The sequence below is a fragment of the Salarias fasciatus genome (genome assembly GCF_902148845.1).
Source record: "Salarias fasciatus chromosome 7 unlocalized genomic scaffold, fSalaFa1.1 super_scaffold_4, whole genome shotgun sequence".
In the NCBI taxonomy this organism is placed as follows: Eukaryota; Metazoa; Chordata; class Actinopteri; order Blenniiformes; family Blenniidae; genus Salarias; species Salarias fasciatus.
The window spans coordinates 19500610-19526986 of record NW_021941229.1 but is presented as its reverse complement, the minus strand read 5'-3'; the positions used below and the strand labels follow the sequence as shown (position 1 = coordinate 19526986).

Below are 26377 nucleotides of genomic sequence, written 5' to 3'. Positions count from 1 at the left end.
TGTTGTTTTTTCATTGTATTCTATGGCCATGTCATTCTTGTGAATTCCAGCAAAAAGGCTCAAATATCATCAACCTTAAGTGGAAAGCTGACGCAAAGCTGAGAAACGGAGGAAAGTGCCTTCAACTTTTGACCTAAAAACACTTTTAAAACAATGAATAAATAAATATTTCAACAATTTAATAAACAATTTGTGAAACTTTGCATTTCTTAACTTCTTTTTGCTCAGTACGAAGAGAAGAGTTGTCTCATGAGTGGACATGAAGCTACAGCCAGCTGGTCAGACGAACTACGCTTAAAGGCTGGAACTAGGGGAGAAGTGAGCCTGACTCTCACCGTTCAGCCATAACATTAAGACCACTTAGACAGTGGTTAAGAGATAATCACTTTCCCGCCAAGTGGTCATAAAGTTCTGGCTGATTGGTTCACACAAGCAGCTGTTGTTTTTTTTTTTCAATCGAGCCAAGTCATCAGTATCCCTCACTTCCAGCCTCACAGCTAAGTGGTTGGTAGCTTAAAAAAGTATATTTTGGTGAAATGTCAAACTGTTTTATTTTAATCTGAGCAAAGAGCGAGAGGAGTCTGGAAGAGGAAGGTTGTTTGAAGTCCAAGCCTTTCGCAGCTTTGGCACATGCACCTGTGGGTTGCATGTGTGAAACAGCCCGTGGTCGTCGAAGAGCTGTCGATCTACAGAGTTTCGCCGCTGCTGACAATCCCAGCTCGCTTCCCAAAAGTAACATTTCCTTTTGAAATCCTGCAAGAATCACAACTGGAAACTTGTAAATAAGTAACTGCGATATTTCAAACGGCCGTCCTCTGTACATCCACAGCTCGGTAAAACTGCATTTCACTATTCTATGTTACCAGGTATTTCGCTCAGAAATTACCCAACAATGACCCGTCGTGTGTCTGACTGAGTTTGGACGCTATTGATCAAATAATAATTATGGCAGCAAAGCTCGTTTCCTGGACGATTCATTGTTCAGGACGCTGAGTAAATACCTGGTAAACAGCGGGCCGGTCAGTGCCGAGGTTTACATGAGGACGTTGGCCCGTGTGTCTGGCAGCCGGAGCCCCACCAGCCCGCCGCCGACCAGCACGGCCGACGCCAGCAGGATGGGGATCGCCTTGGTGATGCCGACCAGCGATCCAAAGATGAGGTTGCCCAGCACCGCCGCCAGCTTGCACATGGCGTTGCAGAAGCCGAAGCCCGTGCCCCTGAGGACAGACGAGAACCAAACGCGTGGTTTGTATGGCTCACTCAAAGCTGGAAAGAATACATGCTTCTTTTTATTTCCCTCTCAAAATTAAGTCAATCCAATCAAGTATTAAAAAATGTCTTAAGAATGCAACTGTACTTACTTGAGAATATTTTCTAAATAACGCACTTACAAATTAAAGACGGCAGCATTCAAGTGGTTTCCTGATAAAAAACTACGTTTCCTCTCGTTCCACTTGTTCCCGTCTCCTCTGGAGCCTCACCTCCTGTCCGTCGGGTACAGCTCGGTCGTGACCACGTCCAGAGAGTTCCAGGCGGAGATGCTGAGCCCGTTGTAGAGGCAGAGCATGAAGATCATCATGGACTCGCTGGTCCCGAACCACAGGAAGAAGCAGCTGATGCCCGAGAGCACCATGGAGCCTCCTGCGGGGCACAGAGCAGCACACGGCTCACGTCTCCGTCACCGAACGGCCTTCTCTACGTCACTAGAGGTCACTGCAGGCTTAAAGGTCGGCGTCACAGCTCTGCTATTCGTGTCCCAGAGCTAAAAGTCAGAGCAGGTCCTCCCGTCATCATACCTAACATGCTCAGGCGCCCTATTTTGTCCATCAGGAGGGCGGAGACGATGTTTCCGGGCAGCACGGCCAGCGTTCCCAGGAAGTTGACGAAATAGACCCAGTAGGCGCTGTAGTCGTCGTCGAACGTCATCTGGCAGCCCGTCTTGTTGTGGTGGAAGGAGCTGTTGATCACCCTGGAATTCGTCAGCTTGGCATCGTCAATGTCTGGAATTACAAGAGGCAATATAGTTTGAAGAAATGTGCAATATTAGGACGCAATACAGCACTGCACTGTACAATACTGTATGATATGATGAGGTATGATCACAATCCACAATCCATGTTTTTAAACTGATATATAAAAACCGTTTTTGAGCTAAAATGTGTGTAAATTCGGAGAGTTTGCTCTCATCACAAACAGATTTATCTCAGACTCTAAAAAGGAAGGTTGGTCAGGTAACCAGAGTTTGCATGTTCTCTCCTGGGGGTTTTTTTATCCCCCAGAGTTCAAAAAACTTGCATCTGCAGCCTGACTGAGAATGGCCCGTTCGTGCGTTCTGTCCAGGGCGCAACCTGCTTTCTCCGATATGGTCACGAGGGTTCGGCTCCAGCGCGCTGCAACCCTCGATTAGATAAACAGGCAAACCAGACGTACGGCTGGACCGACTTGAAATAAAATGTTCTGGAGAGAAAAATCATTTGTGCGCTACAAAGAAAAAAACTTACTGGAAAATATTAAAATTATTCACCATTATTTATTTGTACCCTTTTGGGATTTAATATGTCATAATAAAGATTTATTTTGATTAAATGCTGCATTCATGGGATCAGTTGTCTGTACGGTTTCACTGCTGGCCGGCGCTCCATAAATAGCCACATCTTTTAATAAACTCCAGCAGGTGCAGCAGCGAGGAAGCGTCCCCTGCTCTCACCTCTGCTCTCATGACACACTCCTCCCTCCCCCGTCTCCTTCTGTCTCTCCTCATTTCTCTTCATCCTCCGCTCCCCGAGAGACGCGTCGCGCGGGGCAAAGAGACCACATTTCCCAGGGGGCATTAGCAGCCGGCCTGACGTGCCCTCACTGTTTCCACGTTCAGCGCTTTCCCCAGTGCTGGAGGGAACGCTTTTTTTTTTTTTTTTTTTTTTTTTTTTTTCCACCCCGCACTCCCACAAGGTCTGATTCAGCTGCATGTAACTTGAAATTCCTTTCCTGTTTCTCTCCCTGCTGGTGTTTTCAACCCTAAAATGATTTGATTGCATTTTTTTCCCCTTTTTTTTTTTACCCACGTCGGGACGCAATTTGATGTTTCTTGATGCTGACGCAGGTGCCTCGGTTTATGTTTCTTGATAGAAAAATAAAGAAAAATGAAATATTCAATCATGAGAGCTGTGTGATGTTGGAATCAGTATACGCTAACAGCTTCACTGTGGGAGTCTGTGCGGTGAGATATTGCCTCTTTGAGGGTTCTGTAGTCTGGGCTGCCTGGTTTGTTTGTGACGTACGGCCGCTGATAGTTCAGAAAGCCAATCTGCGCGGGCCACAGAGAGGTTAACCGGTAATTTAGTTGCATAAGGCAAAGCCAAGAAGTCCTCAAGCACATTCGTTCTCCTCTGAGCAACGCGTCGGCTGAAAACGAATGACATCTACAGTATAATGGGATTTTTCTGGGCTGGTAGGAAATACAGGCAGCCCGATTAACGGGAGGAGCGTCCTGAATGCCAGTGTGTTTGAGCGGGAGTAAACTCACCAGTGTTGTAAAAGAAAGAGTCCACAAAGGTGCAGTTTTTGAAGGAGGATCCCACCGATGAAACATCTTCGAAAAAGCAGTTGAGGAAAGACGAGTCAATGAAAGTGACCGCCTTGAACTTCATGCTGATGAACCTGTGGAGAGAGAGAGAGATTTCTTTAAAAGAGGCCCAAAGACCGAGCCGATGTAACGGATTTGTAACACATTCTGGCATAAGTCTCAGTAAATTTGAAGTTTCACTGCTGTTTTTTGTAGTTTCCCAATAAGTAAATAAATAAATACAAGGAGCTTTTCGCTCTGCAAAAACTCTGCAGTCTATAATAACTTCACATTTTAAAATCCACATTCATGGAAGCCCGACGTAAAGTGCAAAGTAACAAAGAGCACATAGGAGGGGGTAAATTTAAATTTTAACGGGTTTATTCGCTGGGAGGCGAACTGAGTCATGATCAGGATCAAGACAGACTCATTTCATTACTCTAACTCTAGAAATTCTTCTTCCCAGTACATATACTTGGTTCATCGTCTCCTCAGGTAAACCCCACATGTCTAACGTATCGTAGGGTTGATCGGTGCGACCTGCTGCATGCTCCTGGACACAGTGTTGCTGCACTGGTCTTGATTTCATCTCTTAATAAAAGCCCGGTGGTCTCCAGTGAGAACGCAAAAAGAACAAAAACAGCGTATCAGTGTGTGTTCTGCTTGGCCTTTGAGCAAACCAGAGTCATAACCAAGAGGAGGACCAATGGATGGGGGGGGGAAGGAGAGAGAGAGAGAGAGAGAGAGAGAGAGAGAGAGAGAGAGAGAGAGAGAGAGAGAGAGAGAGAGAGAGAGAGAGAGAGAGAGCGATAAGCTTTTTAATTTCCTGGTGGGAAGGAGATAAAATAGGAAGGATTAATATTACCTGCAGTGGGTTGTTGTTTGTGGGAATGACTAATAGTGCTGCTATCCCAGAACGGGACAGGCAGCGTTTTAGCACAGCAACAACGGAGCCGGGGGAGGCTCGCAGGTTCAGATCGCAACGTGTAACAGTGCTTTTAATAATTTCCTCATGCGTGTCGGGGAATTCAGGCTTTCAGACCTGTCATTCAGAAAGACTCCGTTCCGGTGGATCTGGTTCTCCAGGGTGAAGTTGAAGGTGAAATCGTCGATTCGCTCGTTGTTGTGGATCTTGACTCGCGAGGCGTACTCGTCGGCCTGAAGGTGCTTGATCACGTCCGGGAACCACACCGAGAGTCCGTAGTACCTGGGAATGTCCGAAGCCTGATTACTGAGACACTTTTAGGATAACAAATGCTTAAAAAAAAATTCTAAAGCTTTCAGTTGTTGTAAAAAAACATGTCCAGAAAAAAGCAATTCAGTGTGTAACTAAGTCTGATCTGAGTTTTGAAATTTCATCAGGAAGATAAGAGCTAACTAACTGGTAATTAGGTGAAATATCAAGTATTGTGCAGAAGATTTCTCACCCAAAGGAAAGCGTGAACCACACTGCGGCCAGCTTCACCGTGTTGTCTTTCACCGGGTAGTTGAAGCATCTCATGAAAGTCAACCAGATCTATTTCAAAAGAAGAAAAAAGAAAGAAGAAGAGCAGATGTTTACTGCATTTATGTGAAAAACAACCTGGATAAACCGAAGCGAACTGGGTCCAGAGTAACGCTGCGTCATACTCCTCTGAGCTCGGCCTTGATCTTGAAGAGGACCTTGAGCACCGGGTTGGCTGATTCATTCTGCATCTCCACCAGCTCGTCCAGCTGTTTGGGGATTTTGATCCTGTTCACCTGCAGGGGGAGATACTGATCTGTCACCTGCTAATGGCACTGCAGCAGCAGCGGCGGCGGCGGCGGCATCAGCAGAGATAATAAAGTGCCGAGGCCAGCGTGCCGTGCACTCACAGTGAAGACTCTCTCGGGCTCTCCGCGGGCGCGCATGTTGGTGTCGTGGATCTGCTTCAGCACCATCCAGGCCTCGTCGTGTTTGCCCGTCTGGGGAACCGTTCATTTGCCGAAGTTAAACAGACTTTGCAAACACGTTCACAGACATCACGGTAGTCACATTTATCTTTTCGAGGCCAAACATCGTCACGTTTTACTGGCTTCTTCATTTTCATTCTCTCGTCACATTAATTACTTCAGGAAACATATTAGCAGCTTTGACGAACACATATTTAGAGGATTTACTGGAATCATCGGTTCACACTGCTGATGAGTAATGTAGATATCAATTCTTAATGTGCTCTTTAGAGTCTAAAAGGAGGATGACAGCATAGCCAGAGTAACACGTGAATTATTCAGCTTCTCTGTAAGCTCAGATAAAATACTACAAGCAAAACAGTTTACTGTCTGAAATGATTCAATTCAGCTTTCACACTGAATTTATTCAGTGGGGACTACAGAATCTAAATAAATCAGCTAAATGTTTGAGCTTGGTTTAATCATAAAATTATTCAAATGTCAGATTTTTCTGGCCATTTCAATTCATTTAAAGTTGGAATCTTGTGCGGAATGAAACAGAATCAATGATATTTTAAATCAGTAAACAGCGTATTAACAAAGTAATAGTGTACAGACACACAAAAAATCCTGAACCTGAAAAATGTCACTGTATTTGAACTTTTGCCAGCCTTCATGTTTCTTAAATTCTAAGAAGGTTTAATTCATCATTTGGCCATTAAATTTAAAAAAAAAAAAAAGGAAAAAATACATCTTTTAGTGCAACAATGAGGAAGATTAAGTTTTGCATTTCAAATACAAACCACAAATTTGTCACTGAGTTTCATCGTCTCTGCCTTTAAAGAGAAATGTGCTGTGATAACTGCGTCTCTCCGCCTCCGCCTCACCTCCAGGTAGAAGCGCGGGCTCTCGGGCATAAACGTGAGAGCAACCACCGCAGAGACGCACGGCAGCGCGCACACCACCACAAACACTCGCCAGCTGTGGAACTGGTAGGCCGACCCCATGCTGAAGCTCCAGCCTGCAACACAGGGGGGACGCCAATAACAGACACCATTAAATGTGCACGTTCGTCGGGTGACGAGCGCAGCGTCCACAACACAAGGAGACATAAAAACGAAGCAGTTTGAGCCTGCAGGTCGAGCCCGCTGTGGCTTTTACATCTTCGCCCATTTACACTCTAACAAACACACACAATGTTTCTCTGATGAAATTAATTAACCTGCAGGTCAAACACTGGATTTACAGTCCTTAATTTCTTCCTCCTAATAACTATGACTGCAGGAACTTTGTGCTAATCTGTTACATTTGTTTTAATCCATTTTCATCGGTTGATAATTGAGAAATTGCATTTCTACTTTGAGTTTCAGTGTGATCGGCAGGCTCACCCTCTCACCAGCTTGTGACTTCAGAGATTAAGATGTAAAACTGAGAGATGTTTGGTAACACAGCGTCGTGTTCAGCACTCTGGCTTCACAGCCAGAAAAGCCGCAGTTCAGGACTTGGGGGAGCCTTTCCGTTCAGTTTGAATGACTGTTTTTACACTGGTACTACAGCTTTTTTCCCCATAGCTCAACAACATGGACTGGTGGCTGTAAAACTGCCTTCAGGTTCGAATGCGAGTGTGTGTGTGTGAGTGAGATGTGTCTTGAGTGATAAAACACAGGACACCGACCCATTATGGCTTTTTCAGACCGGATTCGAATTTTCACATCAAATTATGTTAAGAAAAAAAAAACCCCAGAAAACTTATTTTTACTTCAGCAAGTTAAAAAAAAGTGGACAAAAGTTGAACTGACCTGTGTCTAACTGTGGGATGTGATCAGCATGAAGTTCTGCCATTAAAAGGGGAAGTCAGAGAGATCGTGCAGCATAAAATCTTTCAGAAAGAGATGAGTAAAAGATGTGTAACGCTTTATAAATGACCCCCTTTGTCAAAGCTTCTCATTGACTTTCCGCGCGGAGGGAAAAAAAAAAAAAAGTGCTTCGCAACAAATTCAATTTAGATGATCTATTAGATTGGCTGCAGAAGTCACTGCACAGTGATGCAAAAGCGTTTTTTGTTGATACAGTCATGTCTGTGACAACGCGTCAGCGAGGAATGTTGGTGTGGCCAAAAATGTGTGTGTGTGTGTGTGTGTGTGTGTGTGTGTGTGTGTGTGTGTGTGTGTGTGTGTGTGTGTGTGTGTGGCCTGTGGGGCTGCTCGAGCCTGTACCAGTACAAACCTCATTAGGGGGATTATAGCTATAATGGACTGGAGGGAATGGCTGACTGATTCAGATACTCAGAAAGATTTATGTCCCTACTCCACTGCAAGTGAGCGCACGTACACACCACACGCACGCACACACACGTATGCAAACACACACACACACACACTGTCCTTGGCCATTGTGCAAAGCTTTGACACAAATTTTAAAGCACAGATAGGTGCGAGAATGAGCACACATGAGCACAGAGGGTAGAGGAACATCACACACACACACACACACACACACACTTACACACATACACACATACACACATACATGCACACACACACACCTTTTCTTGCAGTTTACCACTTTCTTTACTGTATCGCTTTCTCGGAAACAGACAAAATGGTACACGTGCGCAGGCACACACACATGTACACACACACACACACACACACACACACACACACACACACACACACACACACACACACACACACACACACACACACACACACACTGGCCTTTGTCCACCAGTCAATGGAAAGTGCACTGCGGCGGAACCTATTACCCACACTCCACTGCATCTTGAGAGGAAAAAAAAAGTGTTAAAACACTGGCGTTTAATCAATTGACCTCAATTATGAGCCTCCGCCGGTGCGCTCACATTCACTTACATGAATAAAGATGGTGGCGGCCGGTGAAGGAGCGAGAAGATGGAAGCAGATGTCTCTGGGTAGGAACGGGGGGGGTAAATGTGCGTGCGGGCAGACGCTGAGCTTCAGCTGCACAACAGGGATTGAAATGAATGCGGCCAAGCGTCACAGCTAAAAAAAAAAACTTTGCGTTTGGGGAATAATGACGTATTTCTGGACAAGTACTTCGCCTGAAGACGCATTCAATTTCAATTAAGCACAGTAACTAGAAGAGGAAAATGCTTAATTGTGGAGAAAGTTAGTCGAGATGGTTGTTTTCCAGGCTGTAGTATCTCCCCCATTTTCCTGTCCTGTGTCAAAATACCCCTCAACAGGATACTAACACACAAGATATGCAAATTCTGTGAGCTTCATGGAAATCTGGGAGCAATCGTTAAGTTGTCGGACCAGTGTCACGTCGGTCATGAGGTCATTTTCTGCTGCATTTTTATTGATTAGTAGCTGAGGGCAGAAAATTCTCTTCGTCTATCTCCGGTGGAAAAACCATGAGAACGGCCTTGAACCCCCCTCTTACTGTCTGATATGAGTTGAGTGTTTTGTTTTGTTTTTTTCTTCTTCACTTTGGAGGAGACTTGATTTTTAAGCCTCAGACAGAGATATTATCCCGGAGCAATATCTACCATCCATCACGGCACAAGATCACACAGTGTATAAATTTCTAAAGACAACGTCACGACAAGAGCAAACGCGGACTCAAAAAACTGTAGAAATGTCCTTCAGCGCCGGACCGCAGACGATTCGTAGCATTAATACCACTGAAAAGGGCTCAAAGAGTTCTGAGGCTGCATTGGTCTCAGCTTCAACAGAATTTCATCAAATTTGGTTTGAAGTTCATACTTTGAATGTGTCCTGTTTTCCTACAGGCATCTCATTAAATCCATAAATTCATTTTATGATGGTTGAAAAAAATTCTAAACTGCTTTAGTTTCTCTGGTAGAAAGAAAACATTTTCCCTCCTTGCTAGTTTTATTTACATATTGTACAGAAGTTCTTGTGGCTTCATTCTAGATAAGACGACGTCTTTATAGAGGTGCTTAATCAAGTCGGCGTCCGCAAATAATGGAGTCGCACACAGTCCCCGGCAGAGGGAGGGGGTCGGTCAGCGTCCGAGAGTGAGCTTCTTTATAACAACATGCTCCTGAGAACGAGAACCAACCGAAAGAAGCCTTCTCCCTTCATGCATCTGCTTTCTGCTCGTTTCTTTCTCGTCTTTCTCTCTGCTTTTGTCTCTGTTTTGCGACTCCGCCTCCCTCCAGCCCTCTGCTGTATCCCTTCACCTTTCGATTATCCCTGACACAGGCCACATAAATCAAGCGCACTCTCCACCTCGCCTTCCCCCTTGTCCTTCTAATCTCTTTCGCTGCTCCTCTTCTCTCAGCCGCAGTCCTCGATGCCGGATTGATTTCATTTCGCTCATTTTGTTCTTATCTTCTGACACACACCTCCTCCGTACTCTGCCGTCCTCCTGCTCTCACTCACACTAAGCTTTATGAAATTTCTTATACGGGGAAGCAGGTTTCTGCAACTGAAAAACACCGATGATAAACTGAAGAGGAATGGAGTAAAACATTTGTAATGCATGTAAACTGCTGGAAATAGTTGGAACTAAGTGACAACTATGTATTAATTACCGGGGTTCCTCTGGGCTTCTTTCTGTTGATGAAGCTGAAAGCAGCTGGACAGCTTTCGCTGAGTCAACTGTTCACATTAGCATCATCCGATAGTTACTATTCCACTGAAGTCCTGTTTACTGAATGAGCTCCTGGACTAAATCACATTAAGTTAATGTTCCTGTTGAGAACACCCAGATGAAACCTACACTATATTTCTCCTTCAAGACAGCCTAAAACTTCTAAAAATCAATGTCTCCTCAGCTGAGTGTGTCTCGTGTATCTCAGTGTGCTGACATACGCTCCGTAGCTTTTCCTGCTCACACCTTTACCACTACCGGTCGTTTGCATGGACCCCCTGAAGATGTCTAAATCAAGCCCGGAACAGGGACTATTTGCAGAGCTCCCGGTGCGTCGAGAGTCATGTCGCTCTGTACGTGCTCGGCTGCAGCGGCGCAGGGTGGAGGTTATCGCCGGGAGCATAAACAGTAAACCTCCCAGTCAAACTGTACAGCCATATTTCTATTTGCAGTGATGTTCTAACCGCTGACGCGAGTGGAACGTCTCCTCTTTGAAACCTGGCTCGCTGGAGTCTGAAGTACATGATGAAGTGACTTTGTCTCTCTCTCTCTGTTTTTTCTTTCACAGAATTCAATTTCAGCTCCGTCTGTTTGTTTAGACATGTCGTAATATTTGACTTTTTGTGTCATGTAAAATACTGCATTTTATGAAGCGGTTAGAAAATCTTCAATTTCTCCCATAAAATTGAGAGCCTCGTAGTTTTACCTGATTTCTTTCAAACGGTCAAACGACGCTGGCTTAATTTGTATAACTCTGGAGCTGTGATTCTCAAGTAAGTAAGTGCAGTGGTGGATTCTTCATTCAGCTGACGTATACAACTCAGATCAGGTCGTCCTTTGCTTTTACAGATCTGAAGAAGGTCATCCATGTCGTTACCTCCTCCACACGTTATGACTGCAGCACACGGCATTCTAAACTCAGCCGTGAAACGAAATGTTCACAGACTGAAGACAGGAAAACACAGTAAACACTTCTCCAATGCAGTGAAAGTTCCACGCTTGCAGCTCCGCATTAAAGTGTTCATGTAGGACCCAAAACACAGAGATTAGAAATCATGCAGTCAAAAGTCAATGAAGCAGAGAGATTTGGCTTCTCACACGAAACTCTTGAAAAGTAAAGACGGAGAAAGTGAAAAAAGAAAAAAGAAGTTTGAAAGTTTGAAATAACAGACCAAAGACAACTGTAAATACCTTAAACAATCTAAGTAGACGATATTATGTAGATATTTGGGGAATTCCACGTTTCAGTCTGCCATGTGACGCTCGTGTCGGACAAGCAGTAATAAAGTGATCAACACTTTAATGCTTTTCGCTCAGTTTCTCATCTTCACCACTTTATCCAGCTCAGGAAGAGGCGCTATAAAATCAGTCTTTTTGGCAGCGGAGTGTGTCACCGAGTTGTAAAGCTTCTCATAGATTTCTCATTTTTCGAAGACTGGAGAAGTCTTATTCTATCATGGCAGAGTCACGGTCAGCGTGATTTAAAGCCGCTGGAAGAAAGGGCTTTTCTGTGTGGAGTTTGCACTTTCTGCACGAGTTTTCTTAGTTCTTTTCAGTTCCCTGCTGCGGTGGACGACTTTTTGGGTTCATTGGTGATCTTAAATCAGCTGCAAGTGTTTTTGTTTTCCTTAAATCCTCAATCAATGGTGTTTATATACATGAACAAACCACATTCACCAGCGACTGACTCAAACATCGACACTTCAGCAGCTGCAGAGTTTGGTAGAAACGGCCGCTGTCACTCACCGTAGTGGGGGATGATGGCCCAGGCCATGGCTGAGGCGTAGATTCCTCCGATCATCCAGAACATGCAGAGCCAGCTCAGGTGCTCCCCTCTCTTCTCCCGAGCCAAAACCTCCGCAAAATACGAGAACACGATCGGTACCGCCCCACCAATCCTGCAAACACAGTTTGTTCCGATCAGCTATCAGAAGTCCAGCCTCATTTGTGCCACTATAAACAAAAAACAGTTAGTTACAGAAGACCATGTGGCCACAACGAAACAACTTCGAGAATCTCTAAAAAAAACAATGTGTGTGTAAACACTCAGTTCCCATTTAATTCATGATTCCAAAACACTGCACACAAGTGGAGTAGATGGTGTTTTATGATGCAGGTGGCCTTGGAAAGGTTTAGATAACCATTTAATCAGTTTCTCTGTGTGATTGACAAAGTTTTCAGGAAAATGACAAACAAAGCACAAAGTTTGCTGCATCATTTTCATGGGCTGGAAAGTGGCTCTTGGTTAACGTGCAGTTTTGCAAATTGTTGAACTGTCCCTTTAAAAGTCTGATCTGTGCTGTATAACAAGCTGCTGCCACCGAGCGGCCTCTCTTGAGCAGCCAACTGCGACGTTTTGATTTCTTACTACATCCATGCATGGCGAGCTAATTCATGAGAGCAAGAGAAATATGGAAAGAGTCCGCACACCCACACCCGTCCTCGTTTATAACGCAGACGTCAGAATGACGCAGTCAGAGACAGCAAAGTCTGCAAAGTCTGGGTTTCAGGGCGTACAAGTTTTATCTCTTGTTAGATTAGCTGTTTTTTAAAAGGGAAAAGCTTGGTTTAGTTAAAATACACTTCATCTGGCATTCAGTACTTTTAAAATAATTTAAAAATGACATCTTCCTAATGGCAATTTGTACTAATATTTTTGTGAAAGTCGTTAGGAGGATGAGAGAAACAGGATCCGCATGACTGAACAAAGTGACACTGAATCGCCGGTTTGTGCGTTGCCACTCGTTGAGACGGCTCACGGTGGCAAAGTTAATGAGGTAAAGGAAAGCTTAATGAAACAAGCCGGATCCAGTCAAACTGGCAACAACACTCAGTGCCCCGTCATATTTCTCCTCGACTGAGGATTTGCAAAAGACAAAGCTGAAATACCACAGAACAGCACAGATCTGTTTATTTCAGCACATTTCCAGGAAACTTAGCATATTATCCACAGGTTATATACAATTACATATATCTTCCCACATGATGCATTCAGTTCTGCATATAGATTGAGAATTAAGTGTAAAAATAACAGAGAAAGTCACAAATTAAAAATTTAAAGCTTTTAGGGTGGAAGCAATTTTTCAATCTAAGCCACAGTGAGAGATTTTTCTTGCTGGCTTATAAAACTGTGACTAAATCCGAAAGCAGTAGTGGTGCTGAGAAAAGTCTGTATAGGATGAATTTATTAAACCATTTTGTAAATTCTTTATCAAAATGTGGCCCATCCAGCAAATAAATGGCTGAATTTAAAAAATGACATTTGAGATCAATCACGCACGTTGGGTTTAATGCAAGTTGTAAATGCATTTTTGTAGTTAATACATAATCATGGAAAACAGTTTGTATAATTCAAGATGTAAACAAAGCACTTATAACTATCCTGTGTAGTGTAATGTTATAGGTAAAAAAAAAGACATGAGACATTTAGATATAGACTCTTTGTCAATATACTGATTTCATACAGGTTTTTACTTTTGCTTTTGCCAGATAATGTTTTAGACCAATCACACCAGCGCCCTCAGGTCCGCAACGGTTCCTTCTGACATTAATTTATATTTTGCTCTCTCGGCAGACCTGCATCAGCTGCAGTCATCGCCGCTGCTTGGGGAGAATGTCAGATCACGGAGATTGGACACCACGTCATTTATCAAGGATGTGGGCAGCCGTGCAGGCCACTCCTGCTCCAAAAGTAATGCAGACGTTCGCTTCCTGTGCTCGGCTCGTTTCTGCATCAGGCCGGCAAGGGGACTCCTCTAATATCTCAAACACATCAAAAGAAGGACGTGAAGTGGAGAAGAGCAAACTCACCCAAAGCCAGACACCATGCGGCAGAAGAGGAACATACTGTAGCCTTGGACGAACGAGGAGAGGAAGGCGAAGAAGCCGTTGACAGACATGGATATGAGCAGGCACTGCTTTCGGCCCACCTTGTCCGACAGGCCGCCCCAGAAGAAGGCTCCGAACATCATCCCCAGATACACGATGCTGCCTGGAGAGGGGGGGGGGGGGCAGAGAAAAGAGAGAGGTGTGATCACAACCATCTGGAGTCAAGTGTTTGTTAGTGAAACCGCTGAGTGAGGAGAATACATTTCACACTTTGGAGAGACGGAGACAGCTCGCGCTCGTCCTCATTCATGCATTCATGCAGCACGTTCAGGAATATCACCGAGAATGAAGCTCGCCTTTTAACAAGAACAGACCGGAGATCCCACAGAACGCCGCCGTCCCACCCAATCGCTTTGTGCTCATTTTAAAAATACCGGTGTTAAGTTTTCAAGGCCTTTGGTGGCCAAACACCCTGGTATATTACCGACCTCCTTGACCCTCAGGCCCCAAACAGAAGCTCTCAGGTCCGGCCGAAAAAAACTGCTTACTGTCTCACAAACCAAGTAGAAAACCCGCGGTGACTGTGCTTTTCCAGCTGTGGAATGCTCTTCCTCTCCGGCCGAGATCAGTCGAGGCAGCTGAAAACCTCTTTATTCAGGCAGGCTTTCGGTTGGCCCGTGGCTGCTCAATTTTCTTCATTTTATGTAGTTTTTGTTTATGTATGTTTTGGCTCTTTGTATCTTGGCTTTTACTCCCATTTCATCAGTATCACTACATATATTTTCACTTTATTTCTGTTTTTATCTTTAGGCTGCTAATGGTGTAAACTACTTTGTGGTCTTTATCTGTGAAACGTGCTACATAAATTATTTTTACTTACTTACATTTCAGCGATGTAAAAACCTACAGGCCCGGATGCAAGGCAAACAGAGACAAGAAATCGGTTTAAACCCGGACCTTTCTGGTGTGAGGCAACAGCAGCGAAGAAAACAAAGACATTATTTAAATCATTTTTTTTTTAAAGGGAAATTTTTGCACACATTTTTTTTGTCACTGCAACCCTTTTTATGAATACAGAAAATTGTGAGGCATAGTTTTATAACACAATTTATTAATAAAAAATTTTATTGAAATGAAAAAAAAGACTAATGCCTCCTAAAACCACTTTGCAGTCTTTCACACTTTCTTCATCAAAATTTTACACTTTAAAGTCATTGCAGTCATTCCATTCACGGACATAAACATCTCTCCGTGCTGTAACGCCATCTGCTGCCATGTGATCGTCTCCCAAACCGATGCCTCCACCAAAACGCTCCTCTGAGGAGCTCACTGCTGACTTTGGCTTCCTGCCACTTGCTGCTGTGCCGGCAGTGCGTGGTTAAGTGGGATTTTGGTGAAAAACAGTTGTGGCTGCAAATGCGTTTGATGAGAACATTGAAAGTAACGCAGATCTGTGAGGTTTGGGTGTCACGAAAACAAACCGAATGAGAAAAGATGAGAGGGATTTTGTGCAGTGAGTTAAAAGACACCCTGTGACGCTACAGCTACAGCATCAGAGCTCTCAGTCTCCTGAATACAGGCTCAAAATCATCATTTCTGCTTTATTTACCGCTATAGACAGAACACTGAGCGACTGTACAAACACAACAGGGACTGACTGAATGGACTTGGCTTGAGGCGATACAACGCATAATACAGTGAGTCTCCTCAACAAGACTCTACATTTGCCATGCCTTGACTGCACTGGAGATTTACCATTTAATTACCTCAGTTTATTGATACTCAATATGTCTGGATGCAGGCCAGTCTGCAGGAGGCAGGATGTGGATCAGATATCAAATATTTTACTACTGCATTACAAGAAGAGGCAGGTTAAGTTGCAGCCGCCGCCCACCAGAATAATGGTTCCAGTCTGAACTGGCAACGCGCTCGATATGTCTGCTATAGCTGAGAACTAACTGTGTTTTGTGCAAGTGAAAGCTTTATTATGAAGGTCAGGAGCTTGCAAATTGTTTGAGTTAATAATTTTTTAATAAACATTTAGTTTATTTGTGTTGGTTATTTTAGTTTAAAATTGCATTATTAACAAACGCAGAGGGCCACAGGTGTAGGAAGACTGAAAGTGTCTTGTAATTATCTCTGAGGCGCGATTGCGGTCTATTTACGAGGCAAAGCGCCACCCTCACCACCTCCTGCAGGTCCTTCCTGCTGCAGCAGAAGGTCGAGAGCTCCTCCGCAGCTGACAGGTAGCGACAAATACTCTTCTTTCAATACTCTCTAGGGTAAAAAAGGAGGATGCAGGAGATAAACGTCTGCACATCCTCCCTCACGGAGTCCATGAACCTCCTCACTGCTCTTTCTTTTTTTGAGTCATGCCTGGCGGCTCCATACGCAGCATCTTCCACAACAATGCAACACGATGTTCCTGCTCAACAATAAACACTCCTATCCTGTCTATGAACAATGTCTGCACTTAACAAGCTGTTTATTTTTAATATTTGGGTGCTTTGACAGGATGAGCCAGACAACAGCATGACGGTGCAGTTGTTAAAGTTTGGACTTTCCAAACTATCAGTATTTCTCTCTTTGTGGGAACACCATTTGACATTTAACACAAATGTCACATTAAATTAAATTTAAAAAAAAAGATCCTGGACATGACACTTTAAGAAACTCAGTGCATTATTAGAAAAGGATTTCTTTTAATCTGGCAAAGTTTCCAGACTCTATTCGTCACGATTACGGTTATTTTTCCTCTTGATGAAATGACCATCAGGTAGCGTTTCTTCAACTGACTGTGGAGGAAACGTCGCGGTAGTTGACCTCAGCCCCGTCTGTTTTTAAACCCAGACATTTGTCTTCTCCTGCTGCTCACCCGCGGCAAGTCGAGGTCATTTCTCTCCCCAGACTGAAGAACGCAGCACAAAGAAAAACGGCTAGTTTTAGTGGAGAGAGGTGAAGGTTGTCAGACTAGTAAATAATCCACTTTACTCTCTATGTGCTAATAAAAATGCTAATGCCTGTGGGAAGGGAGATGCGATTGTTCGACGCGGCGGCAGCACGGAGAACGCTGGCCGGGGAAAAGAAAGCTTTCTTTTTTTCTCTCTTTTTTTTTCCGCCCTCGTTGTGTTTGTTGTGATGGGACAGATATGCTGAAAGTAGAGGGGCTTATCAAGCTGCGCAGACATGATGCTGAGAGCTGGTGATTCATTACAGGTGACAGCTACTGGATCTGTGCTGCTGCTGCTGCTGCTGCTGCTGCTGCAGAGAGGGCTCTCCTATAGGCAGCGGGATAGAAAGCGGAAGCCACGCCGCAGCTGCCGCGCAAATATCGTGCCGAGCATCGAAAAAAAAAAACTGCAGCATTCTGCACGGCGGCTTTTTGATTTGTGTAGCTACATCTGAACGCGTGTACTGAGGGAGATGCTATCTGGGAAAACGGGCTCATTTGTTTTATGGCCGCGCTCACACTGGGTTTGTATCTGTAATAAAGGGGGAGGGCGGCGGCGGCGGCGGCGACGGGGCATCTGAGACGCAGTATGAATCTTTCTGAGATTGGATTTGTGATTTCCTGCTGGGTTCAAACTGGGGTCAGACCTTGAGGGCTTTTTATGTAAATTAGCGCAAGGTCAGTAAAAACCACTGGAAGCGAATGACGACGTACAGATGGGAGTGCTTTTAAAGACAAGCAAATGACTGAAAATGCAGGTAAACAGAAAGCGAAACATTTGAACCCCGTTGGCAACGTACAACACTGAAAAAATTAACATCATGAGATTAGAAAATTATATATTTATCTTTAAACAAGAGTCATTTAACTTCAAACTTCATACTGAAGGCCATCTTTTAGGAAGCTACAACAGGCCAGTGGAAAAGGACTCTTTATATTCTCATTAAACCCATTTTAAAAGTCAAACAACAGTGAAAATGCTCCATATGGACGGCCTTGATCAGAATAAATGGTTTTAAACAACAGGGGTGTGATGAACCACTTTGCAAACCTATCAGGGAAAGAATCTGCAGCATGTAAACAATGAAACTAATTATTTCACCGCTGGATTCCTTCTGTGCACACACACAACCTCTTTTTTTTTTCTAATTCAGCTTTATTAGTCGCCATCAAACAGCAAATGTGTGTTCACTGCTGTCAGCAGCTGGTCTTTACATCCAGTAATGTGTGTTAGTTATTCAGAGAGGCGATTGAAACCGAAAAAACACACAACAGAGGGGAGAAGTTTAGAATCTCTTTCTATTCTCAGGAGCTTTAAAATAAAATCATGCTCTGAGATCAGTTTTTGACCACATGATGCAACATCTCTGTGCTCGAGTTTTCTTCCAGTGGTCAAACTTCCTCCCAAATACCAAAGACTTGCGTGTCAGGGTCAGTATTGACACATTATCTGTTTGGGTATCCGTGTGTGATGTGAAGTGGGATGAATGAAGACGATGTTTAGATGACATTTATAAGCAGTGAAAGCTCTGCTTTTTAAGCTCCTGTCATTTCCTTGCTGTGCACTCAGACTGAGAAAACAGTGCCCATAATGTCAGAAGTGAACTGCACCCATGCTGTCTAATTCCACCAGTTTATTTTTATTAAAAAAAACAAACTATGAATATATCCTAAAACTGAGCCGATAAAACACAGCAGGATCAACCGATTCCTCAGGTTTAGTTTTGTTCTGGGAATCTACATTTTACTCACACCCGCCAAGGGGTTAAGAAACAAGAAAAGCAGCTGGAAAACAAAATTAACAACTGCATCAACTCTGAAATGCAAATAAAAGAAGCTACAACTCCATCCAAACATGCAGATCACTGATGCTCTCTCACAGCAATATTAGTGTGCAACGAAAAAAATAAACCTGTGTAAAGTTGCACCGTAACTCTTAAGGTAATCTTTTTTTCCCAGCATGAACAGACATCCTTTTAGCTTTTTTATTTTGGATCCTGAGGGATTATTTCAGCTAATTCTTAAGATGTGTTCGCCGGTCTCCGAGCAGGCTTCTCTTCTCCGTTAGTAATTAGCTCTTACGTGTAAGTGTAGCTCCCTATTGATATTTTCTGCTCTTTTTCTTTCTTTCCTCCTCTCTCCACCGCGCAGCGTCCTGACATGGATGAGAGGAGAGCGCCGAGAGACGGGAACACCGAGCAGACAGCACAACCGCGCGTTAATTTCCTCAGCGGTAACTTTCGGCACATTAAGTAATCGCTTCGGGACTTCAGCGGATGAGAGGGATTCCCGGAGGGGTCCTGAGTGACTGACGGCCGGGATGCATTCGGGAGTGAGACACGGAAGTGGCTGGTGGGGGAAAAAAACAGGAGGAGACCCCCGAGAGCGAAGCGCCGTCCTGGGGTATTAATTACATCAACACCTGCAGATTTGTTTTCACGACGGTGGAGTTTACCTAAAAAACTGAGCAGCTCTGTCTCACCTGAGTTGACGGCACTGTTTTCACTGGAGGAAACCGCTTCTCATATAGTTAATGCTAAAACTCATCATCGCATTGTGTTGAGTAACGTCGGCCGTCAGCGCAGCTCGTGATCGTACACGAAGCCGTCTGGCCTTTTGAAAAATTAAACCAAGTTAGGCGAAGCGGCCCTGGAAGCTGACAGCGATTCGGCCGAAGCCCTCGAGGAGCTCGCTTTGTGCAAAATCCTGCAGCGCGGCTTCGTTCGAGCGGGAATGTCTTTTTGCAGAACTTCCTCTGAATGTTAACTGTGGTGCAGAAAAACACCTGCAGACAAATGGAAGCCATATGTGCTGAAGGAAAGGAAGGGGGAAAAAAGGCGTTGATAGAAGGTGCGTAGAAGCATTACTCCCTCCCTCGCTCTCTCTCGCTCTCTCTCGGGAGGTACGTGAGCCAGTCTACCATGGCTAAACTGCAGTGAAGCACAATGCTGCAGAGATTAACTCTAGCCCATATCTTCAGATCGCCGCCGTGGTTATGAGACACAGAGAGGCTGTGAGAGGATGTAAGAGAGGGATTACAGCAGGAGGGTAACACAAAGGACACACAAGAAAAAAGAGGCGGAGGGGGGAAAAAAAACAAGAACATGCCGTATCTGGTTATCATCTCACCTTTCATATTTTATCAGAGGGAAGAGAAATAAGGAGCGAAATATGCAGCTGCAAGTATATTAGGCATGGGAATAATAAACAGCCAGTCAATAAATATGCTTTTCAAGAGGAAAGACACGTTTTTCTCCCGCTGCATGAGGATGTAAAGCTTCAGTATGGATTCCTTGAACCTTTTCATCTTCAGAACACAATAGTCCCAAAGACACAAACAACAACGGTGTCAGGAAGAAGAGCTGCATTTCATTGATCAGTTTTCATGCCTATAAAGGCAGGTTTGGGTCAATAAGTAGGTTTGAGAGTATAATTTGTAATATTTAATGTAATGCCATACATACTACCGTGGCCCCCAGGACTTCTTATGAATTATGCCACTTTTTAAGTAAAATTTCTTCGTAATGCATATAAAACTAACAGGGGTGGCAGCAACCAAGAAGATAAAGAAAGTACGATAAAAATGATTAAAAAAGATAAATTAGTAGATGGATTTTTTTTTTTTTTTTTCAATTAGGGAGTTAGCACGAGAGAAGTCCCAAGGTCTGCAGTTTACAATTTCTGTGTGTGTGAAGTTTGCATGAGTGTGTGTATGCCTGCCTTTGCCCACTAATGGATTTGTGACCTATTTACCCCAAATTTTGCCGAGAGTCAGCTGGGGCAGGCATCATCCCCTCACAACCCAAACACGGATGAAGGGAGTAAAGAAAATGGAAAGTGTGTGTCCTGCAGGCAAGTGCCTGATTTGCTCTTTTCTAGAAAACTTTTCATGATGCATCTATGATTGTTTGAATCCTTCAGTTTCAGGTCTCAAAACCCTGTGAGATGCCAAACTGATTCCTCTGGCTTCAAAGCTTTAAAAATAAAAATGTATGAAGAAATACAGGCAGACGTGTCGTGACATCTCTCAGATTGATATTACCGAGGGCTTTGATCATCCTCCTGTCTTAAACACACATCATACACACTCAATATGCCTTTGAGTCACTATTGATTCATCTCTCGTCACATTCCCATTGAGATATTTTATGCAAAGCTGAATATGGCAGAGTGGTCTGGGGCAGCTGAAGAGCGGAGATGTGGACAGGACTTCAGATCTGTTGATCTTAAGGAGGGAGTAACGAGGAACGCTGCGCAGCTTTGTGTCATTGCAGCAATCTTGTATTTGCTGCCCTTCGTTTAGTTTTCATCAGCTCTGTAGTTTCATCTTCCTGCATTTAACAGGTTATCTTGGAAATATCCTGTTTAGGAAATTGTTTTTTTTTTTTTTTTAATATGTGTGGGATGATGCATTAACTTGCGTTTAATAACTTCCAGTTGTACGTTAATTTATCAGAAGATGTTGTGGGGGAGCACAAATCAAATCCAACAAATTAGTTTCAACTGGGAGTGACTGCTCTTTCTTCAGGCGGCAGACTTGAGTGTGAAACTGGAAAATACTTGTCTTGAGATGTTGACACTTCAAAAAAGAGGCGAGTGGCTGCTTCAGATAAATCTGTTAGATTCATCCATCGGTCCAAATGGAATTATACGTCACTCCAGGTGGTGAATTGAGTTAGGTCTTCATTTTAAAGCAGGGGCCAGCTGGGTTCCAACGCTGGCTGCATCAAATGAGCATGTGCTAGAAAGTACTCTAGTCCATACCATCTTAGTCCACAGCTTCTGTAAATATAATTTGCCCTTTTTCTCGACACATCTTCTTGATTCACCGCAGCTACTTGGAGAGTCTCCTTCGGTCTGAACCGACCACTTTTTTATGTTTGTGGATGTAATTTAACACACAGTGTGACATCTAGCCAGTATGAATGTAATCCTATTTGCTACTTTAACTGCTTGTCATGATGGCAAATGCTCCGTTTGTGCACAACTATTTTGCCTGTCAGCCACCCCTCCACACAAACACTCGTAAAGGTCGTCTTATCAAAGGACTCTGGGCAGAGAAAAGAGGAGCAACACAAGGACTAAAAGAAATTGAGTAATGGTTAGTTCATGGACTTCTTTGAATTTTGTTTTTAATTGCTACCTTTCAGGTCCGGGCGTTGTGCATTTAGCTCCTGGCACACACTGTAGTTTCAGCAGCAACCACATACGAGAGCGCAGGAGGTTTGTGCATCACTTTCTCTTTTTTTGTATTTGAGCACGACGTCCACTAAAGACCCTCATATTGTCCACAAAAAGAGTCGCCGACCTTCACAGTGATCTACAATCAAAGCACCAATCAGCCTGGTGTATCCTTTTCAGTACACCCACGAGTGAGTGTCTGCACTGTGTGTGTGTGTGTGTGTGTGTGTGTGTGTGTGTGTGTGTGTGTAAGAGTTGGTAAAGTGACTCATTCGTTCTATTCTTTCCCTCCTGTCTCTCCCACTGAGAGATGAGTCAGAATAGAAATCTTGGTGAATAATAAATGCATTTGCAGCGTCTAAACAAACAGGGTTAGCTCCTCTCTCTCCTCCACTGTTGGTTCTAAAGCCACAGACTCATAGCCTGACAGGACAGATTGCATTTTGGTCTCTGAGTATTTGTAAATAGCTCAATCTTTCATCTATCTCTAAGCATCCAAGCATGGTGGAGGAGAAAAGGCTGGAGCCGTTGGGCTACGTTTGATATTAAAGAAAGAAATTACACACACACACACACACACACACGGCGCAGTCATACCGTGGCACACAGACACACACAACTTTTCCCGAGTGTGGGTGAGATGCATCTAGCTTAACCTCCTACTCGTGCATCCAGATACCTGGTGCCATGACAACCTGCTGGCAGCTCCGCGAGCAATGAGATTACGGTGGGAAACGACACCCACCAGCAGTCTGCACGCGCAACATGTCAGCATGTCGTTACCAACACAATTCATTAACAGGAGGAGGAATCCGTCCACACTCAAATAACTCCGCCGGTCTGCCCGTATCAGACGGATCCTGCATGGATCAGATTCCACTCTGCACTGAGTGCACCGTGAGTGGAAACAGAGTTCGATGAATCTCAGGGGAGACTGGGAATCCTTGGAACGGCTTGGTCTCAACATCTCAAAATGTTTTCAACTGAAGTTATTAAACTTGAGGTCAACTTATTCAACTGTTTGAAGGACTGAGGGCGTGCATGTGTGTAAACACTGACGCTTATCTACATTTATTCAACCAGAATGAAATAAAATGCTCAAGATGAACAGAAGCTCCAACAACAAAATGAATGTGGATGTGTGGCTCATGCAGGTTGTTGAATAACTGAAGCATTATGGGAGTGCAAACTATAACCCAGACTCTGGTCGTAGAATTTATAATCCAGTCTTTGTCCCTCTAAACCACTTCACCTTACAGAGTAGCTCATTCTTTGGCACCAACAACTTGCAAGTAACATCGAGAGACACGCAACAAACATTCAAATCTACCGAGTTTTATTACTCTTTAAATAACACCGTCTGCTCTAAAGCCAGAGGAAGAAGTGCTGCACTGAACTCTGCATGTCCAGAGTTCCCCTCCTTGGAGAAAATGGAAGTGCTACATCTGTCCCCGGTCTCCCTCTACCTGTCCAGATCAGGAGAATCGCTGTCAATCACTCCGCCACATATCTGCAATCCTCACGCGGTGTGACAGTCACACCTTCCTCGGCAACGGATCCAAATCTCAGACGTGAAAAGAAGAGGCACCTCACAGACGATACGAACTCTGAAAACCAGATAAGCTGTGTCGCCTTCTTCAAAATTGGTGGTTTTCCACAAAGATGTTTTGTTACCGGTATATATTTGACCCTTTAAGGGTCAAACCTTTCTACATGCACGCCCTTTCCTCCAGAAAGTCATGCTCTTGTTCTTGTGATTGCAATAATTACCACCAAACCAATATTTGCAGTTCCTTGTAATTTTTCTATGCTAAACACAGAACTCATCAGTAATGCAACATTATTCAAAGTGTCATTTCGTGCCAGATGGTATTACAGTACAGAGGAACACAGATCAGCATAAAGGCGGGAAATGACTGTAATGCAGAGTTGTGTAAGTTACTGTGAGCAGCCACAGAAACATTCTGACTTATTCATGAACTGCTGAAAAAAACACATCGAGTAACTACAAAGGAAACTCAACTGTGTCGCTTTAAGTTACATTTTTATAAAATATTTGGTACTTTTACTCTCCCAGCTCATAAGATTCACTCCTTCCAGATAAGAGCAGTGTGGTTTTCTCTTAAAGTGGGAAATGTAATGAATCAGTGAGACTCTGAATAACCTGCTAAACCTCACTGGTTGGAGTATTTTCTTTGCTTGGGAACAGTTTGGTGTACTCGTCATCTTGAATTGGATTTAACTGATAGAAGGAAAAAAACCGAAGAGGGGTTTTCCCGTTGCGGTGCGGACCCTTACCGAGCCATCCGGCGCCAGAGTTGGGGACACACATGTCCGTCTCCGCGCTGGGCAGCACGAAGCCCACCACGAAGACCTCCACGCCGTCGGACATGAGCGCCAGGCCGAGCACGAAGAACAGCTGCCACTGGAACCTCCCGTGGCCGCACTCCTGCATGATGAGCTCGTACTGCTGCGCCAGCTCCTCCTCGTCCGCCTGCCTCTCATTCTCCAGCTCCTTGCGGCTCTTCAGGCTGTCGGAGACCGGCTGGCCCGCCGCCGCCTGACCGTCCCGCGGTTTGCCGTCGCCGTAGGCGGGCACGCCTTGGTACTCCCCCTCGTAGATCTCGTCTTCGTCGTCGTGGCCCTCCGTGGCGTCGCTGGAGGCCCCGTCCTCGTCGTTGGCCGCGTTGTCGGCGTAGCGGCCGTCTTGCTGAGCGTAGCTGTTGTAGTTGTCCTCTTCGTCGTCGTCGTTCTGGAAGCGGTTGTAGCTGCGGTGGGCTGAGTATTCATCCGAGGCGCGATCAACAGCTTTGTTGAAATTTTTGGCAGCGTGCCTCTTGGCTTCCTTTGCGATGTCCTTGGCACCTTTGACCAAGGAAGTCCTGTTGTTATGCGTTTCATCCATCTTGGCACGAGAATACCAGGCACTGAAAGTCTTTCTGACTCAGCTCTTTTGCACTTTTATTCCACCAGTGGCTACAAATGTAACCTGCTTATTTATTTTTTTTCTGAGCTTCTTCTTCGCCCAGACGGAGCGGGATTCGAGGCAGTTTATTAGCACTGCCAACAAATTAATGATTAAGTAATGATGTCTAATTCCATCAGATGGGAGTCACCAGGCAAGAAATGGAGACAGCTGATCTCCAACTGAAGGGATCCTCGGTCCTGTCAGAGCCCAGCAGAGGAAACCATCAGCCTGTGGGGGCACAGAGAGAGAGAGAAGATCAGTTTGGCTTGACTAAAAGGTGTTTCCAAGATCTGAGATTTTCTTTTCTAACCAGTCAGCAGAGATCCAAATGAACACTTTTTTATTTTTACACAGAGAGTAATGAATAATTCCCACGAGTTATTTTAACCCGCAGATCTAAACCCTACACAGCGGGTGCAGAGTAAGTCTCAACATGTTTATTCTCCATGAGTGGACACACACACTCATCATTCATCCACTGCATGAATAAAAATACCATTTGTGCATCAGCCTATAGAGGAAAATGGCTCAATATGGTGGAATACAGAATTTGCACAGAAAACAGTAAACACGTCAAATCACACTGCTGCTCTTCAAAATGAAACACAAATATTTTAAGGGGGATTATTTTATACTTGTAATGGCAGTGAGAGTAAGAAATGTGGTTTTAAAGGAAGTCAGTGGAGACTTTTAAACAATGAAGAGAACAAAACTATCAGGCACTACATATGCAAAACTACTTTGTTGCTAATTTTCGATGCACCCAAGACATTAATAACCACCAAGGCCCAATGAGCCTTATTCAATTTTTAATTAATATATTTTTCTCTTCATTTGAAATGAACAGCAAAAAAAAATTCTGGCATTGAAAGGTCCAGAACCCTAAAAATTATGAAAACGCATTGTTTTATACAATTTTAATTAATCCTATGGTCTCTTCAAATGACATGTTGGACAGGGGATCGTTCTTTCAATGAATTTGTTTCATACTTATGCTAATAACCACAGCTGACAAAGTTCCTGGGAAGCATAGTGAGGAGTAACAAAATAAAATGTTTAATTAAAGGTGCTGTAGGCAGGATTCGGCATCTCCGCAAGATGGCGATTTGACCCATCCAAGATGGCGATTGGAAACCCAGCACAGCCAATCCTGTCCTGTTTTCTCTGACATCACGCCCTTATGCAAGTTAAGCCCCTCCCACAAGAACGTGCGACGAACGCCCCTCGACCAATCACGGTTAGAGCCTCAGGGGCTCTTCTGATTGGACAAAGATACCTGGAGCTGTCGAGATTCCTTTTCAGCTCAGAACAGAGGCAAATGGAAACGCCGCGCCCTCACGGTAGTGCAATTATGCTACACTCCTAAAGGATTATC

General features: G+C 44.2%; 1 protein-coding gene across 1 annotated transcript; it reads right to left on the bottom strand.

The window, feature by feature from the left end:
* Positions 1–932: 932 nt before the first annotated feature.
* LOC115382848 (synaptic vesicle glycoprotein 2C) lies at positions 933–25010 on the bottom strand. Its single transcript, XM_030084765.1, has 12 exons — positions 24333–25010; positions 13886–14066; positions 11822–11973; positions 6361–6494; positions 5417–5506; positions 5192–5302; positions 4990–5078; positions 4605–4769; positions 3524–3657; positions 1797–2000; positions 1482–1641; positions 933–1217 (listed from the first exon to the last, which is right to left on the bottom strand). Exons 1-12 carry the CDS (start codon positions 24937–24939, stop codon positions 1034–1036), a joined length of 2211 nt encoding a protein of 736 aa, XP_029940625.1. The 5' UTR covers positions 24940–25010; the 3' UTR covers positions 933–1033.
* Positions 25011–26377: the final 1367 nt, after the last annotated feature.

What these genes read in the sequence shown, in the direction of transcription:
- LOC115382848 (XM_030084765.1), bottom strand. Translation starts at nt 24,939, where the DNA reads ATGGATGAAACGCATAACAACAGGACTTCCTTGGTCAAAGGTGCCAAG. An exon ending in CTCTTTCTTTTACAACACTG is followed by an intron (nt 2,001 to 3,523) that starts GTGAGTTTACTC and finishes TTGTAATTCCAG; the next exon opens with ACATTGACGATGCCAAGCTG. An exon ending in CTGTACCCGACGGACAGGAG is followed by an intron (nt 1,218 to 1,481) that starts GTGAGGCTCCAG and finishes GTCTGTCCTCAG; the next exon opens with GGGCACGGGCTTCGGCTTCT.